The 15,336-nt window shown below is 44.2% G+C and overlaps 1 protein-coding gene across 3 annotated transcripts in view; it reads right to left on the bottom strand.

Annotated features, from left to right (window-relative positions):
• Nucleotides 1-3,508: 3,508 nt before the first annotated feature.
• The window catches only part of LOC101343880 (general transcription factor II-I repeat domain-containing protein 2B), a 101,862-nt gene continuing 90,034 nt past the window's right edge, over nucleotides 3,509-15,336 (bottom strand). For 2 of the 3 annotated variants that reach the window (XM_004380849.2, XM_023735299.1), the window contains 5 exons: nucleotides 11,398-11,475; nucleotides 10,420-10,503; nucleotides 9,144-9,327; nucleotides 7,446-7,474; nucleotides 3,509-5,871 (listed from right to left, as the gene is read on the bottom strand). In XM_004380849.2, the coding sequence (XP_004380906.2) occupies nucleotides 4,268-5,871; nucleotides 7,446-7,474; nucleotides 9,144-9,327; nucleotides 10,420-10,503; nucleotides 11,398-11,475 (1,979 nt within the window). In that variant the 3' untranslated portion in view covers nucleotides 3,509-4,267. The remainder of the gene's footprint in view (nucleotides 5,872-7,445; nucleotides 7,475-9,143; nucleotides 9,328-10,419; nucleotides 10,504-11,397; nucleotides 11,476-15,336) is intronic. The other variant, XM_023735300.1, reaches the window with a different exon arrangement.

Genomic DNA, 15,336 nt, shown 5'->3' on the forward strand with positions numbered 1-15,336 from the left:
TGGTTGTAAAATCAGCACTAGGGGCTTTGATCTCTGCTGTAGGAAGGCGCAAGAGGTCCCGGCCGCAGCCGGTTGCACCCTGCCCTGGTCTTGGTCAAGAACAGGTTTGCACAAGGCCAAGTGCAGAGAGGAACTCCCCCCCCGCCCCGCTGGCCCTCTCTGGACAGAAACTGCCGGAACTCTGGCCCTCTGCGAAAGAGGACCACGGAGGGTGGACACGGTGGGGCGGCAGGCCGTCAGAGCGGGTTTGTGAGCTTGTGTGTGCACGGTAGCAAGTTGTAGCTGGGACAAAAACATTGTGATTATTCAGAGACCCTGCCCCAGTTAGGACGTCGTACCAGAAAGCAAATATTCACTGATGAACAGACCCTCACTGGCCTCAAAGCCTTTGCAGGTGGGTCTTTCCCAAAATGCAAAGCCATTGCAGTGCCAAGTGAGGGCGCAGTGGAGCCGCAAACCTTGGCAAAAGATGCAGCTTGTCCTGACCGCCATGGGTGAGAATGGCAGCCTTGGAGCCTGGAGTGAGGATGGGCAAGGCTGGTCCCCTTAGATGAGAAAATTGGCAAGGATGACAGATGCTTTTCAAGAGAACAACTGGACCATCAAAGGATTGAGAGAGGCCTTGAGAAAACTACGGGATTCCTCAACTGTTTTTGCAAACCTTTGTTTGCTAGGAGTTCCTGGGTGGTGGTGCAAATGGTTAAGTACTTGGCCGCTAACCAGGCTGGCGGTTCTAATCTACCCAGAAGCACCTCAGAAGAAACGCCTTGTGATCTACTTCTGAAAAATCAGCCACTGAAAACCGTGTGGAGCATGGTTCTACTCTGGCACACAGGGAGTCGCCATGAGTTGGAATCCTCTCAGTGGTAACTGGTTTGGTTTGTTTGGTTTGCTGGAAAACTTAAGCACAAACCACCCACCCTTTTGCTTGTTCAGTTGCAATTTTAACCTTTTTGTTACATACAGTATAAGATTTAAAAAATATTTTCAAGAAAAACAAGTGTCTTTTCATTTTTAAGCTAAAACCAAACCTACTGCCGTTGAGTCGATTCCCACTCATAGGGACCCCATAAGGTTTCCAAGGCTGTAATCTCTACGGAAGCAGACTGCCACACCTTTCTCCGGCGGAGCCACTGGTGGTTTCAAACTGCCAACCCTCTGGTTAGCAGTAGATTGCTTTAACGACTGCACCACCAGGGCTCCTTATTTTTAAGCTAAAGTCCCACTCCAACGGTTATCCACGCTTTCTCTGTATTTCTGGTCCCGCAGGAAGCATGTGGGAGAACACAAAGGGGGGTGAGGGGGCAGAGAAAGGCACGGCCCTGAGTCTGTCTGAGTAAGGGCTGCCCTGTCTGTCCTTGGGCCACGGTAGCGTTGGGCCCTTTCTACTTGTGAGCGACCCATCAGGTAGGTATTTTACAGACAGAGAAACCAAGACACAGAAAATGTAGGTGATTTGCTGAAGGTAATACTGCAAGTAGGTGGCAGAGCCGGGAGGAGAACCCAGGTTTTTCTTTCTGGGTCCATTACATTATCCTGACCCCACAGAGCCCGTGATCTGGGGTTGGGCCTTGTGGCGGGTGCCCCGCTGAGGGGTCCTGAGGGATGGGAAGACAGAGCCCCAGGACAGACACCGTGCACCCTCCAACCCTGGGCCCTGCCAGGAACCCACCAAAGCCAGCCCACAGCTCCAGCCTGGGCCCCTCCACACCTCTCCCGCCCTGCCACTTGGGCACTGTTTGCAGACACCCCAACACGACTAGGAAAACTACCCCTCATTCTTTCATTTCCCACAGAGTCTCAGCTCAGTCTCTGTCTGATGAGTGACAGAGCTGGTCAGTGGCCACCTCACCCCAAACCATCCTGGTCCCAACACACATTCCAGAGCCAAGAAGGAATGTGCAGCCTTAGGGGTTGACTCAAAGGATGGTCCTATCAACAGAAGGCAGCTGTCATCATTGTCTTCTAACTAACCACCATGGAGCCCCACCAGTGGCAGATGACAAGCTGAGTTTGCATGACAGACACCTGCTTGGCCTCCACGGCAGGCATGGTGGCCACTTAGCAATGGAAGAACATGGACTTCGGTTTGAATCCTGACTCCTCCACCAGCTGTGTGACCTCGGACAGGCCACTTAGCCACTCTGAGCCTCAGCTGCCTTTCAACATTTGCTCAGACACACCACAGGCTGGTCCTCTCCCCCCAACCCCCATTATAAACCAGTCCATCTGGGGTTCCTGCCCCAGAAGTGAGCCTCAGAGCTAGCCTACAGTAAACCTCCCAGGACAGGAACTGCCCAGGGCCGGGTCCTTTCCTCCTGTCTGAGGATAGCTGAGACCCACGTGGAGCTGGGTCCTTGTGCAGGTACCAATAGCTGGAGGCTGGGCTCTCCCTCCTGCTTTCTGGGGAGTGGTCATTGGGGCAGGATCCTCAGCCTTTCTCCATCCCAGGCAGATTACCACCCCCACACCACCCGAAAAGTATGCACAATTTTGGGTCACCAATTTCAATGACTCTTCGAGACTGTTGTTGTTGTTAGGTGCTGTTAAGTCAGTTCTTGCTCACAGTGACCCTATGTACAACAGAACGAAACACTGTCCAGTCTTGCGCCATCCTCACAATCCTTTGAGATTAGGAGCACAGATGCATGTGTGCCTTCAAAAGACAACCCTCCTCGGGAAAATGCTGCAGAGGACGTTACTGGGTCAACCAACCAAACTGGCCTGGGGGCGGTCCGTTAGCTAAGAGTGTTGTATCAGTGTTGGAGTCACTGACATTGATAACTGAGCCATGGCTGTGTAAAGAATGCCCCTCTTCTTTGGAAACACCCCGAGGTATCGGGAGTAAAGTGCCAGGAGGGTCCTTCCCTCAGATGGCTCAGAACAAACCTATGCATGGGTATTTACATACACATTACAAACACTCATAGGCATCCATTCACACACATTACAGACTCATATGTATGTGTGTATATGTGTGTGTGTGTGTGTGTGTGTGTGTGTGTGTGTGTGTGTGTATGAAAAAGCCCTGGTGGTGCAACGGTTAAGTGCTTGCCTGCTAACACAAAGGTTGGCAGTTCGAATCCACCCAGTAGCTTTGCAGGAGAAAGATATGGCAATCTGCTCCTGTAAAGATTACAGCAGCATAGAAAACCCTATGGGGCTGTTCTACTCTGTCACATGGGGTCACTATGAGTTGAAAATAGACTCAATGGCACCTAACAACAACAACATATATGTACACAGGTCCCTATGTGGAACAAATGGTTTGTGCTGGACTACTAACATAAATGCTAGTGGTTCAAACCCACCCAGTGGTGCTGTGGAGGAAGGGACTGGAGATCTGCTTCTGCAAAGATTACAGCCAAGAAAACCCTATGGAGCAATTCTACTCTGTAACACATGGGGTCACCATGAGTCAGAATCGACTTGACAGCAATGAGTCTGGTTTATGTGTATATACATATATCTATGTCTATATTTGCCTTTATCTATCTATCTACGATCTATCATCTAGCTATTATCATCTATGTATCTATCTATCATCTATCTGTCTGTCTGTCTATGAGAAAGAGACGAGTGAGAGGGCGAACAAATCATAAAGCACAGCAGTAAAATGTTAATATAAAAATCTGGGTAGCAGAACATAATGTTCCTTCTATTTTTGCAACTTTTCTGTAAATTTGAAATTATTTCAAATTAAAACATCAGAAAAAAGAAAACTTCAATTTATTTTGTCTTTTATCGTCTATGTTATTTGTTTTGGGGTTTTCTATTTTAAGCTGGAGGAAGAGACAGATAATACAGAAATACCAGAGCGCATGGATACATCTCTAAGTGATCCTCCTCAGGCGTGAACTTGGAAGCGCGTTAGACCATGTGGGGTAACGCGATGTTGCAGCAGGTCTATCATGCAAATGGGGGTGGTGGTAATAAATCTGTGTGCACATACACCCCTAAATGAATACACACATCTGTCTCTACTTCTCTGTTGATTTTAACTTCGAGATGCCAACTCCAGGATCAGCAGGTAAGGTAAATGAAGGAAACAAGCCAGACATAAGAAAAATCAACTGCTAGAAACACAATAAAACTTTCCTGGTTTTACTGAACTATGGTGAAGCATAAAATGTCATACAAACAGGTGTGATACTGCAAATTATATTTCTAATTCAAAAGGGAAAACACTGAAAACCAGAAATAGTTACTCATTTTCTCATCTCACAATCCCTTACGACTAGAGGGTTCCAGTCAAGGTTTCCCTTCATTACGATGCGATGTGCAGGACAGAGTCCCACTGTGAATCCTTTAGCTGGGAGTGATACTTAGTCTTACTCAGTTTCATGATAGAAAACAGCTGTTCACAAATGTAGGTACTCCCGAACATGGACAGAATCTTGGCACAGTGGTGTTTATATTTTGGGTAGCTACTCCAGAGGTATTTGTAGAATTCTGGTATTCCAACCTTGTCATACTTAGTTTTCAGTACCGTGTTGCACTGCAAATCAATAATCTCCATCTGAAGCTCTTCGTGCACACTGTCGATCTTCATGGAGAAAGGAGAGCTGAACAGGGTCAGCTCGCTTTCATAGAGCTTGAAGTCAGACAACCTTCTCTGGAACTCAGTCTTTAATCCTGCAATTTTGGGGATGTAGTTCAGGCCATCGCTCTCATCTCTGGAAACGGACTTCAGGGTGGGAAAGTGGACCAGGTTATTTCTGGCCAAGTGAGTTTCCCAAAGGCACAGTTTGGCGACGAATGCCCGAATCAAGTCATACATTTGTGTAACTATTTGCGAGTGCCCTTGTAGAGATATGTTCAAAGTGTTTAGATGCATTGTCATGTCAACCAAGAAAGCCAAGTCTTTGATCCAATCTTTAGAGCTCAGTTGAGGCACAGGTTTTCCTTTAGATAACATGAATGACTCAATTTCTTTCAATGATTCAAAAAATCTCTTCAGCACCAACCCACGACTCAGCCACTTAATCTCTGTGTGGTACAAAAGGCTGCCGTATTGGTTGTCCAGTTCATAAAGCAAAGTTGTGAACTCTCTGTGGTTCAGTCCTCGGGAGCATATCCAGTTCACCGAGTTAACCACCACATCCATGACGTGGTCCATCTTCAACTTTTGAGCACAAAGTGATTCCTGGTGAATAATGCAACAAACAGACTTAAGATTGGAGCCCTTGCAAGACATCGCCACCTTGGATTTCAGCTTTGTAACAAGTCCGTCATTTACATTGATCATTGCAGGAGTGCCGGTTGAGGCCACACTTACTAATTTCGACCAGTCAATATTAAACTTTTTCAGACTTTTCTCAACACGTAAAAATATCTCATTTCCAGATTTTGTACCTGTCATGGGCACTGTATCCAAAAGTTCTTCAGACACATCAAAATTCTCATCGACACCACGAATGAAGATGGCCAACTGGGTGGTATTGTTAGTATCTGTGATCTCATCGATCGCAATAGAATACGCCACAAACGATTTGATTTTCTCACGTAACTTCTCCCACAAATTCCCAGCCACGTCTTCTACAGGCTGCACAACAGCGTTTTCTGCAGGACTCACATTTGCAAATACTTGGTTTTGCTCAGGACACACAATTTCTGTTGACCCTAAGAGATACTCTGTGAGTCCCTTCTTCAGCTCGTGAAGCTTCTCATCGCGCATCTTCTCGGTATACTGGTCAAAATGCTTACTGTGGTTGGTTTGATAATGGCGTCTTAGGTTGTATTCTTTTGACACAGACATGCTCTGTTTGCATATTAAGCATGTAGGAATATTCTGCACTTCCACGAAGAAGTATGCTCTCTCCCACTTTTCTTGAAATACTCGGCCCTCTTGATCTATCTTTCGTTTTCCCACTTTTGATAGAGACATGGGGACAAGAAATATGTCACTTTTCTCTTAACTTCAGTATTAGAAAAACAACAGTACAGCATGCAGATAATTGGGAAGGACAGAGTGGCTGGGCAGGGTAGCCTAGAGGGGGAGCTGCCACTTACCTCCGGCAGCCATGGCCACAAGGGAGCGTGGGCTCACTGCCACCAGCTCTTGACATTTCTAAAGGAAACCTGGAAATCTCGATTTTTATGAAAAATGCCTGGCTTTTCAATGTTGGTCACAATTTCCACTTTTAAAAGGTATATAAGCCAAACAAAAGACATCATGGGTGAGGTTCAGCAAGTGACCGTTTGCCACATCTGGCTTAAAGAGGAACGGTGTGGCAGTACTGTATATCTGCATGTTAACGTATCTTTTCTCATTTGATTCTCACGACACCTTTGAAGTCACAGAGAAGGACAAGCACAGAAGGCTTATGATTCACGTGTTGTGGGTCACAACAGACACTGGCCCCGCACAGAGCTGCACAGCACCTGTGCAGACAAACACGCGCAAGGGAAAACGTGCCAGTGGGCTAAGTTTAAAGGCCCAGCTACGATGCAGGTAAGCTGTGCTTCGAGAGAACACAGAGAGAAAAATACACTTTAAGAAAATGTAGGCAAATCTATAGGGACAGAAAGGCAGTGGTCGTCTGGGGCTGAGGGTGGAAATGGGAAGTGACTGAAATGGGTAGGAGGAATCTCTTTGGGGTAATGGAAATGTTCTAAAATTAGAACGTGGCGATAGTTGCACAACTCTGTAAACTTACTAAAAAGCATTACTAAACATCTCTCAACACAAGTGAGTTTCATGGTGTGTAAGTTATACCTCAATAAAGCTACTAAAAATGTAAAGTCATTTAACAACTAGACGAATTTAGAAATAATGATTTAGCATTAAACCAACAACCAACACTTCAGGTTTCAAGCTGTAAGTGAGGGGGCTCCCTAGTGACTTGAACCTGAACTCACCCCCACCTCCACTGCCTCACCTCCCACAGGGTACTGACTTACTTGCAAGCATTCCAGGGAAGCATTAGAAATATTTAACAAGCAGAACGGCTTGGGCACTGCCCATCAGAACAGATGTCAGCCTTAGCACTGGAGGTGGCTCTGGGCCCCTGGCTTTGCCAGGCACAACCTTTTGGTTCAGAAGTGTGGGGAGGCCGGGGGCCCTGAGGTAGGGCAGGGCGGCCAGGGCGACACTATTTGCCAACCGACACAGAGTCTTCAGTATTGTGACCACAAGTGTGGCTGTGCTCTGGCCACAGAGGGCACCTCGCACAACGAGCTCTCGAATAAGAGTGTGCGACATACAAGTAAGCTACACCAAACTGCTGTACAAGAAAAACAAAACGCCTGGTTAATAACACTCAAGCAACAGAATTACAGATTCTTACAACACACAGGAGAAAGTGAAGTCCATGTAAAGAGAGGAATGCCAGCACCCAGGCTGAGGGCTCTGGAGGCAAGGACCGTGTGGTGAAGGCCCACTGAGACACTTCACACAGTACAAACGGTGCTGGAACTTTCTTCTCACCACACAAAGTACTCACCATTACTAAGCTCAACTCCTGGAAGCGGTCTGAAGAGAAAAGAGACATTGTTGAATGCAACAAAGTTCATTTTTCCTCTGATGTCCATTTAGCTCTATCCAACAAACTCCTGCTGAGTGTCAACGCTACGATAGGTACAGCGGGAGATCAGACTGATTCAGGCTGACCACCACCACCCAGAAACAGAAGCTGGGACACACCTTGCAGAGGCAGAACACAACAAAATGCAGCTGAGGGGCTGCCTGGCACAGCAGTAACTGCAGGGACCCCAGGGCCAGCTCCTGGGACACAAATCCCAGTCCTGTCACTTAACAGCCCCATGATCTTGGTCAAGTGACTCGACTGCTCTCTGCCTCAGTTTCCTCATCTGTAAAGTGGGGTTATAACAGTACCTACCTCTCTGGGTTGCCGAGGGGAGGGAGTAAAAGGTTGTATGAGAAAGTTTTTCCAGCAGGCTGGCACACAGTGAATGTAACCCTACAGAACAGAGTAGAACTGCCCCACAGGGTTTCCCAGGAGGATTTGAACTGCCGACCTGTTGGTTAGCATCTTGAGCGCTTAATCATTGTACCACCAGGACTCCGAATAGCCATGCAGGTGTTGGCAATTGCAATTATCATCAGTTATGGAAGTGAGGAAGGAAGCGAGTGATTCAAGCAGAAAGGTCTTGTGGAGGGGGGCCATTTGAGCTTCTACTTAGGTAGGGCTAGAAGAGGGTTAGGAGTTAGATGATAGATTTGTCAGTGCCAGTCCTAAAGGGTGTGAACAGCAGACAGTGCGGTGACCGCGGATATTTGATGTGGGTGGCTGGGTGGCTGACTTGTCTGAAGAGTGCTTTAGAGCTCCCCCTGGTGGCAAGTGCAGGCTATGAGCCTGGAGGTAAATGTGGACTCCATCAACTGAGTTAGTGAAGAGGCTTGAGGACTGACCCAAGACAGGGGTGCAGAAGCAGTGGACCATCACCACTGCTGAGGAGCTCACATGAGCGGCCCCAGCTGCCTGCAACAGGGAAGCCAGATCATTTGCCGAAAGTGGGCAGAGGGTGACCCAGGCATGGGGAGTGGGGGAAGTGGTAGAAATGGCTACTGTGGGAAATGAGAAAGGGGGTCATTTATGAATGAATCAAAAACTGGTTAAAGCATTGCAGGCCAACCAGGCTAGGGCAGAGTTGGGGCTGATGGATTTGCAATGGGTGGGGCTTGGGCCGGATGCATTTGCAAGGAAGCCAATGCTTACACTCCTTTCTTTTTTCCTTTGTTCTTTAAAAAAGAGTGGGATCTAAGAAACATGGAGATATGTTTGCTCAGAATTGAGACTGGCACGACAGGCTTGATGGGGGTTAGAGTGCAAAACATTCTAGGGAGCACGAAGTTGAAGAGGTTAACAACCACAGCTCAAGTTCAAAGTCACGTCTACAGGGTTTGACAGGAATACAACTGTCCAAGTGATTTATCGAGCCCCTTTCTGTCACTGTGAAACAAATGAAGAACATCTTTTCCGTACATACAGAATCTAATAACAATCCAGTTGGGGGCTGAGAATGTGAACAAAACCTCATACTAACAAAACAAGCACCTGTGTTCCACCTGCTCATTGCATCACACCGCAAACCCTTTCCTGCACGTCCCTGCTGGGAAGGTGACTTAGCCTGCCAACCTCCAGATGCCTTCTCGGGACCAAGCAGGGACACTCACTCACCGAATGACTGTGAATTTGATAAACTCGGCAGCATCCAAGATCCTCCTCATGGAGCTGATTTCCAGGTAGCCGGGGGCTTTGAATGCCACCCCCGCGGGCATGCCGTCAACCACCACGCATCCAGGGTTGAATGTGATTTTTCTGTAGGGAACTTTCACAGGGAAATCGACTCCAATTGCCTCACCTGCGATAAGACAAGCCGTGTAAAATGAGTTGACTTTGCCACTTACTTTTTTTTTTTCCTTTAATAATAATTGTGTTTTAGGTGAATAATATTTTGTTTTAGGTGAAAGTTTACACAGCAAATTAGGTTCCCATTTAACAATTTTTACCCATTGTTCTGGGACATTGGTTACAATTTCCACAATGTGTCAGCATTCTCATTATTTCCAATCTGTCTGTTCTGTTTCCAGTGATCTAGCTTCCCCTCCTCTCCTTGCCTTCTCATCATTACTTTTGGGTAAACGTTGACCCTTTGGTCTCATACAGTTGATTGTTTAGGGGAGCACGCTACTCACAGGTGATATTATTTTTATAAGCCGATCTATTATTTGGCTGGAAGGTGACTTCCAGGAGTAGCTTCAGTGCCAAGTTCAAAGAGTATCTTACGGTGACACTCAGGGGTTCCTCTAGTCTCTGCTGATCCAGTAGATCTGGCCTTTTTGAGGAATTTGAATTTTGTTCTACGTTTTTCTCCCATTCTATCCAGGACCTCCTACTGAAACCCTGGTTAGAATGGTCTATAGTGGTAGCTGGGCACCATCTAGTTCTTCTGGTCTTAGGTTTGTCACTTACGTTTGCCAAGCTGTGCTTTATGTTTAATGTTAACATTTTAAAATCATTCAAACCAATTGACAACACTGGTGATCAGCCATGATTACTTTATTTCCAGCAGTACTATGATCCATGGATATAATTTTATTGATTTTGAAACTGCAAATGTGTAGTGGACTCAGTTTCTCCATCCATTAAATAGAGATTACCATAGTATCTACCTGTGAAGGTTTTTGTGAGGATTGAACGATTAAACACATGCCAAGCACTAAAAACAACCCTCGACTGTGGTAAGAATTCAATAAATCAAAGAGAGCTAATATTATAGTATCGTTATTAGTCAGGGTTTCCATGTAAAAGCTCTTCAGTAAAAAATACACATTGACTGATTTTGATTGTAGCTCCTTCACGAAAAATCAATTTCTTACAGGACAAAGTATTCAATTAAAAAGAAGTATTTCAAGTATATAAATTTTGGTTATCTAGTAATATAACAACTTACCAAATTTTCGGCTAAAGAGCTCATTGACTTGTTCTCTTAGCTGTTTAATCTTTTCAGCACTTGATAATCTTTCCTTCTCATTATCTAAAAATAATTAAACAAAACAAACAAGCCAGAATTATTCATATATTTTCCCACAAGAAAGTTGTTGGAGGAAATGCCTGTAAGCATCTGAGAAAGCACTTCACCTGGCTTATCATTCCGTTTAGTCTGAGTGCTAACTATGCATTTTGGAAATTTGCAAATGGAAACCTTTATAGACAATAGAGAATTTTCCAGATTTTAACCTATGTAAAAATACTACATACTACTTTTAGGGAACATTTTCAACACCATGCAAGAGACGGATGTCCACTTTTACCACTACCCTCCAACACTGTACTGGAAATCCTAGCCAATGAAATAAGACAAATAAAAGGAATAAGATGCATCAGGATCAGAAAGGAATATTTTTTAATACTTTAAATTTTTATTCTATCTAATTTTGAATAACTAAAGCAATCACGTTTCAAAATTCAAGAGGTATAAAACAATACATAGGGAAACGCCTCTCTCACATCTCTATCCCAGCTTTCAGTTTCTTTCCCTGGAGGAACTGTGCTATTAGTCTTTCATAATCTTTCCGGATATATTTTACATGCACGTATCTGGAAAAGAAGATTACTTAAAGATGAGTAGCCAATAAGCTTCTCCCCTGAGGCTAATTCCAGTTCAATGGTAGCTGGTGTTTGGAGTTGTCCTGTGGTGGATTTTCCAGGTAATGCTGGGGCTCGGCTGGGAGAAGCAATATATCTGAATCACACTGTCTGCTATGGGCAAGATATTCATCGCGTGGTGACCTGTAGCACAGTTTATACTCCTTAGTTGTCAGGGTGAACTAAGCAAAAAACAACATTGCCAAGAGACTCACCCACAACATAAAACAGTTAAGACAAACTGAAAATATAAACTATGATAAAGTCAGATAAACCTCCATACCTGGAACTGCCACCTGAACGATGTTAAGATCCTCAACACCTGCTGCAGAATTTGTAATACCGGATGAATTTGTGCTTCCTTAAAACAGAAATTGAAGTTCAGAATTTACAGAAAATGAGGCTAAATTCTAAAATGTCAAAATGCTACTGTGACCAGAAGCCCAGACTGAATTTTTAAAAGTTCAGAGAACACTCAGCTACAGGATGACAAGGTGGCTTGTCATTAATCCATAGTCCAGCCTTCTGCAATTCAACGTGATGCCAAAGGGAAGAGGGCACAAGAGCTTTAATTTACTTCTTAGCCCCTAATACTTCAACTGGAGTCCGTGGGTGGTGCAATGGTTAACATGCTTGGCTATTAACCGAAAGGTTGGAGGTTCAAGTCCACCCAGAGGTGCCTTGGAAGAAAGATCTGGTGATCTACTTCTGAAAAAATCAGCCGTTGAAAACCCTATGAAGCACAGTTCTGCTCTGACACACGTGGGGTCACCACGAGTCAGAATCAACCTAAAGGCAACTGGGAATGGGAATACTTCAATCAGTCTAATTTGATTTAAAAAGAACTGTGCTAAAAAGAACATTTCCTTTGTTGTTATTCTCAGTTTAAAGAAATAAAAAGGAAGTAAGACATAAATATGTCTTAGAGAACACTTAAAAAGTAGACAACCTATGAAAAATGATTTAACAGAAATCGTCAAAGAAAGGCTCAGGCAGGGTTGAATAGTGATAGCATAGTTGATATGATCACGTTTTCCGGTCAAATGATAAACACAATAGTCACATAAGTGAAATGTGGAAAATGTAAACAGACCTGTCTAATCGTGTCTGAGGATCTATAAGCTCCATCCGTACGTTCTGTAAATGATAAATATTCTGGGTTTGAAAGACTGCCCATAAAGAGGAAGACCTCTGCGTAAGAGCCCCCCAAAATCTAGGTGCCTGGCATAAAAGAGGCTTCTGCCCATGGTGCAGGCCAAACTCCATCTTGTTTTAGAAACTCTACCTTAGGCTGCTGTCCTTCTGCTTATCACCAACTTTGAGAGAAGCAGCTCATAGCCATTGTTTTTGGACATGTTTGCAGAGGGGCTTGAGAAGTGGTACAGTTTAAACTAGATAAAAAGAAGGAATTGTTTTTGCAGCAGGCTATAACAGTAAAGATTGTAATAACGACTGTTCAGGGAATTTTCCAGGAAAGCATCTTGCAAATATTTGCAAGAGCTAAGAGACCGTATTAGGAAACAGACTGCAAATCATTTATTCAAAGGTCAGTTAGTCAGTTATGGCTGTGCGAGGGCACTCTAAAACTGAGATGCTTGACATGACCAAAAACGACTGTTCCAGGTTTAAATCTAAGCTCTACTGTTGAATTAAACTTGTCCAAAGTCCTCCATTGCGCCTTCCTGTCATGGATTGAATTATGCCCCCCCAAAAATGTGTATATCAATTTGGCTGGGCCATGATTACCAGTATTGTGTGGTTGTCCTCCATTTTGTGATTGTAATTTTATGTTAAAGAAGGTTAGGGTGGGATTATAACACCCTTACTAAGGTCACATCCCTGATCCAGTGTAAACAGAGTTTCCCTGGGGTGTCGCCTGCACCACCTTTTCTTACAAGAGATAAAAGGAAAGGGAAGCAAGCAGAGAGTTGGGGACCTCATATCACCAAAAGAGCAGCACCAGGAGCACAGCACATCCTTTCGACCTGAGGTTCCTGAGTTGAGATGCTCCCAGACCAAGGGAAGCCTGATGACAAGGACCGTCCTCCAGAGCCAACAGAGAAGAGAAAGCCTTCCCCTGGAGGTGACACCCTGAATTTGAACTTGTAGCCTACTGGAATGTGAGAGAATAAATTTCTCTTTATTAAAGCCATCCACTTGTGGTATTTCTGTTAGAGCAGTACCAGGTGACGAAGACACCATCATTCCTGGAGTCTTGTTTTTTGGCAACGTCTTCAGTGCAGCTTGGACTTCATCCTTCAATACCATCAGTTCTTGACCACATGCTACCTCCTGAAATGGATGAATGTCAACCAATTCTTTTTGGTACAGTGACTGTGTATTCCTTCCTTCTTCTATTGATGCTTCCTGCGTCGTTTAACATTTTCCCCACAGAATCCTTCAATATTGTAACTTGAGGCTTGAATTTTTTTTTCAGTTCTTTCAGTTTGAGAAATGCCAAGTGTGTTTTTCCCTTTTGGTTTTCTATCTCCAGGTCTTTGCACATGTTATTATAATACTTTACTCCGTCTTCTCAAGCTGCTTTGACATCTTCTGTTTACCTGTTTTACTTGGTCATTTCTTCCTTTCGCTTTAGCTACATTATGTTCAACAGCAACATTCAGAGTCCCCTCTGACATCCATTTAAGTCTTTTCTTTCTTTCCCTATAACTGAACCAATAAGCTACATCATGATAAACGGAGAAAATATTGAAGTTGCCAAGGATTTCATTTTACTTGGATCCACTATCAACGCCCATGGAAGCAGCAGTCAAGAAATCAAATGACGCATTGCATTGGGCAAATCTGCTGCAAAAGACCTCTTTAAAGTGTTAAGAAGTAAAGATATTACTTTAAGGACTAAGATGCACTTGACCCAGGCCATGGTGTTTCCCATCACCTCATATGCATGTGAAAGCTGGACAATGAATAAGGAAGGCCAAAGAAGAACCCATGTCTTTGAATTATGGTGTTGGCGAAGAATACTGAATATACCGTAGACTGCCAGAAGAACAAACAAGTCTGTCTTGGAAGAAGTACAACCAGAACGCTCATCAGAAGCAAGGATGGCAAGATGTCTCACATACTTTGGACATGTTATCAGGAGGGATCAGTCCCTGGAGAAGGACATCATGCTTGGTAAAGTATAGGGTCAGTGACTAAGAAGAAGACCTGCAACGAGATGGATTGCCACAGTGGCTGCAACAGTGGGCTGAAACATAATGATTATGAGGATGATGCAGGACTGGGTAGTGTTTTGTTCCGTTGAACACAGGGTTGCTATGAGTCGGGACTGACTCGATGGCACCTAACAACAACAACATCTGGCTGCTATATGAGCCATCATAATAATCCTTGTAAGACAAAGGAGGACAAAACACCCCCACAGATGGAGTTCCAAATGCTTTAGAGCTTCGCTAGATGTATGCACATTAGTGGCTAAATCATTTACCAAATAATTTATGACTAATTCTTGAAGATAACGCTATCTAGAAAAAAAGAATGATTGGGCCTCTACTCCCTACAAAATTGTGATGCCCCAAATGACACAGCACTATACAGAGGCCACCTTGGAGAATATTTTCATTCCACCAGTGCTTAAATTTACTGCTGAACTTTGATTCTAATGTGGGATTGTTCTCTTTACATTCTTAAAAGTACTTTAAGGAAACAACCCAAATGTCCATCAACGGATGAATTGGTAAGCAAATAGTGATCCACACATACTATGGAATATTATTTAGCCATAAAAAGAAATGAAGCACTGATATCTGCTATGACATAGATGAACCTTGAAAACACTGAAAAACGGTAAGTGAAAGAAGCCTAACACAAAAGTCATGTATCGTATGACTCCATGTCTATGAATAACCAGAGCAGGTAAACGCATAGAGACAGAAAGCTGACTGTTGTTTGTCAGGGGTCGGGGTGGGGTTGGGGGAGGAGGGAACGAGCAGTAACTGCTTAATGGGTTTGGGTTTCCTTTTGGGGTGCTGAAAATGTTTTGGAACTACATAGAAGTGACGGCTGCACAACATGGTGAATGTACTAAATACCACTGAACTGTTCACTTTAAAAGGGTTAATTTTATGTGAATTTCACATCAATAAAATTTTTTTTTTTTTTAAAATATTTTATTGTACTTCAGGTGAAGGCTTACAGAACAGATAGTTTCTCATGTAACAGTAACACACATGCTGTTTTATGACATTGGTTAACAACC

This window comes from Trichechus manatus, unplaced genomic scaffold (genome assembly GCF_000243295.1).
Source record: "Trichechus manatus latirostris isolate Lorelei unplaced genomic scaffold, TriManLat1.0 scaffold00077, whole genome shotgun sequence".
Classification (NCBI taxonomy): domain Eukaryota; kingdom Metazoa; phylum Chordata; class Mammalia; order Sirenia; family Trichechidae; genus Trichechus; species Trichechus manatus.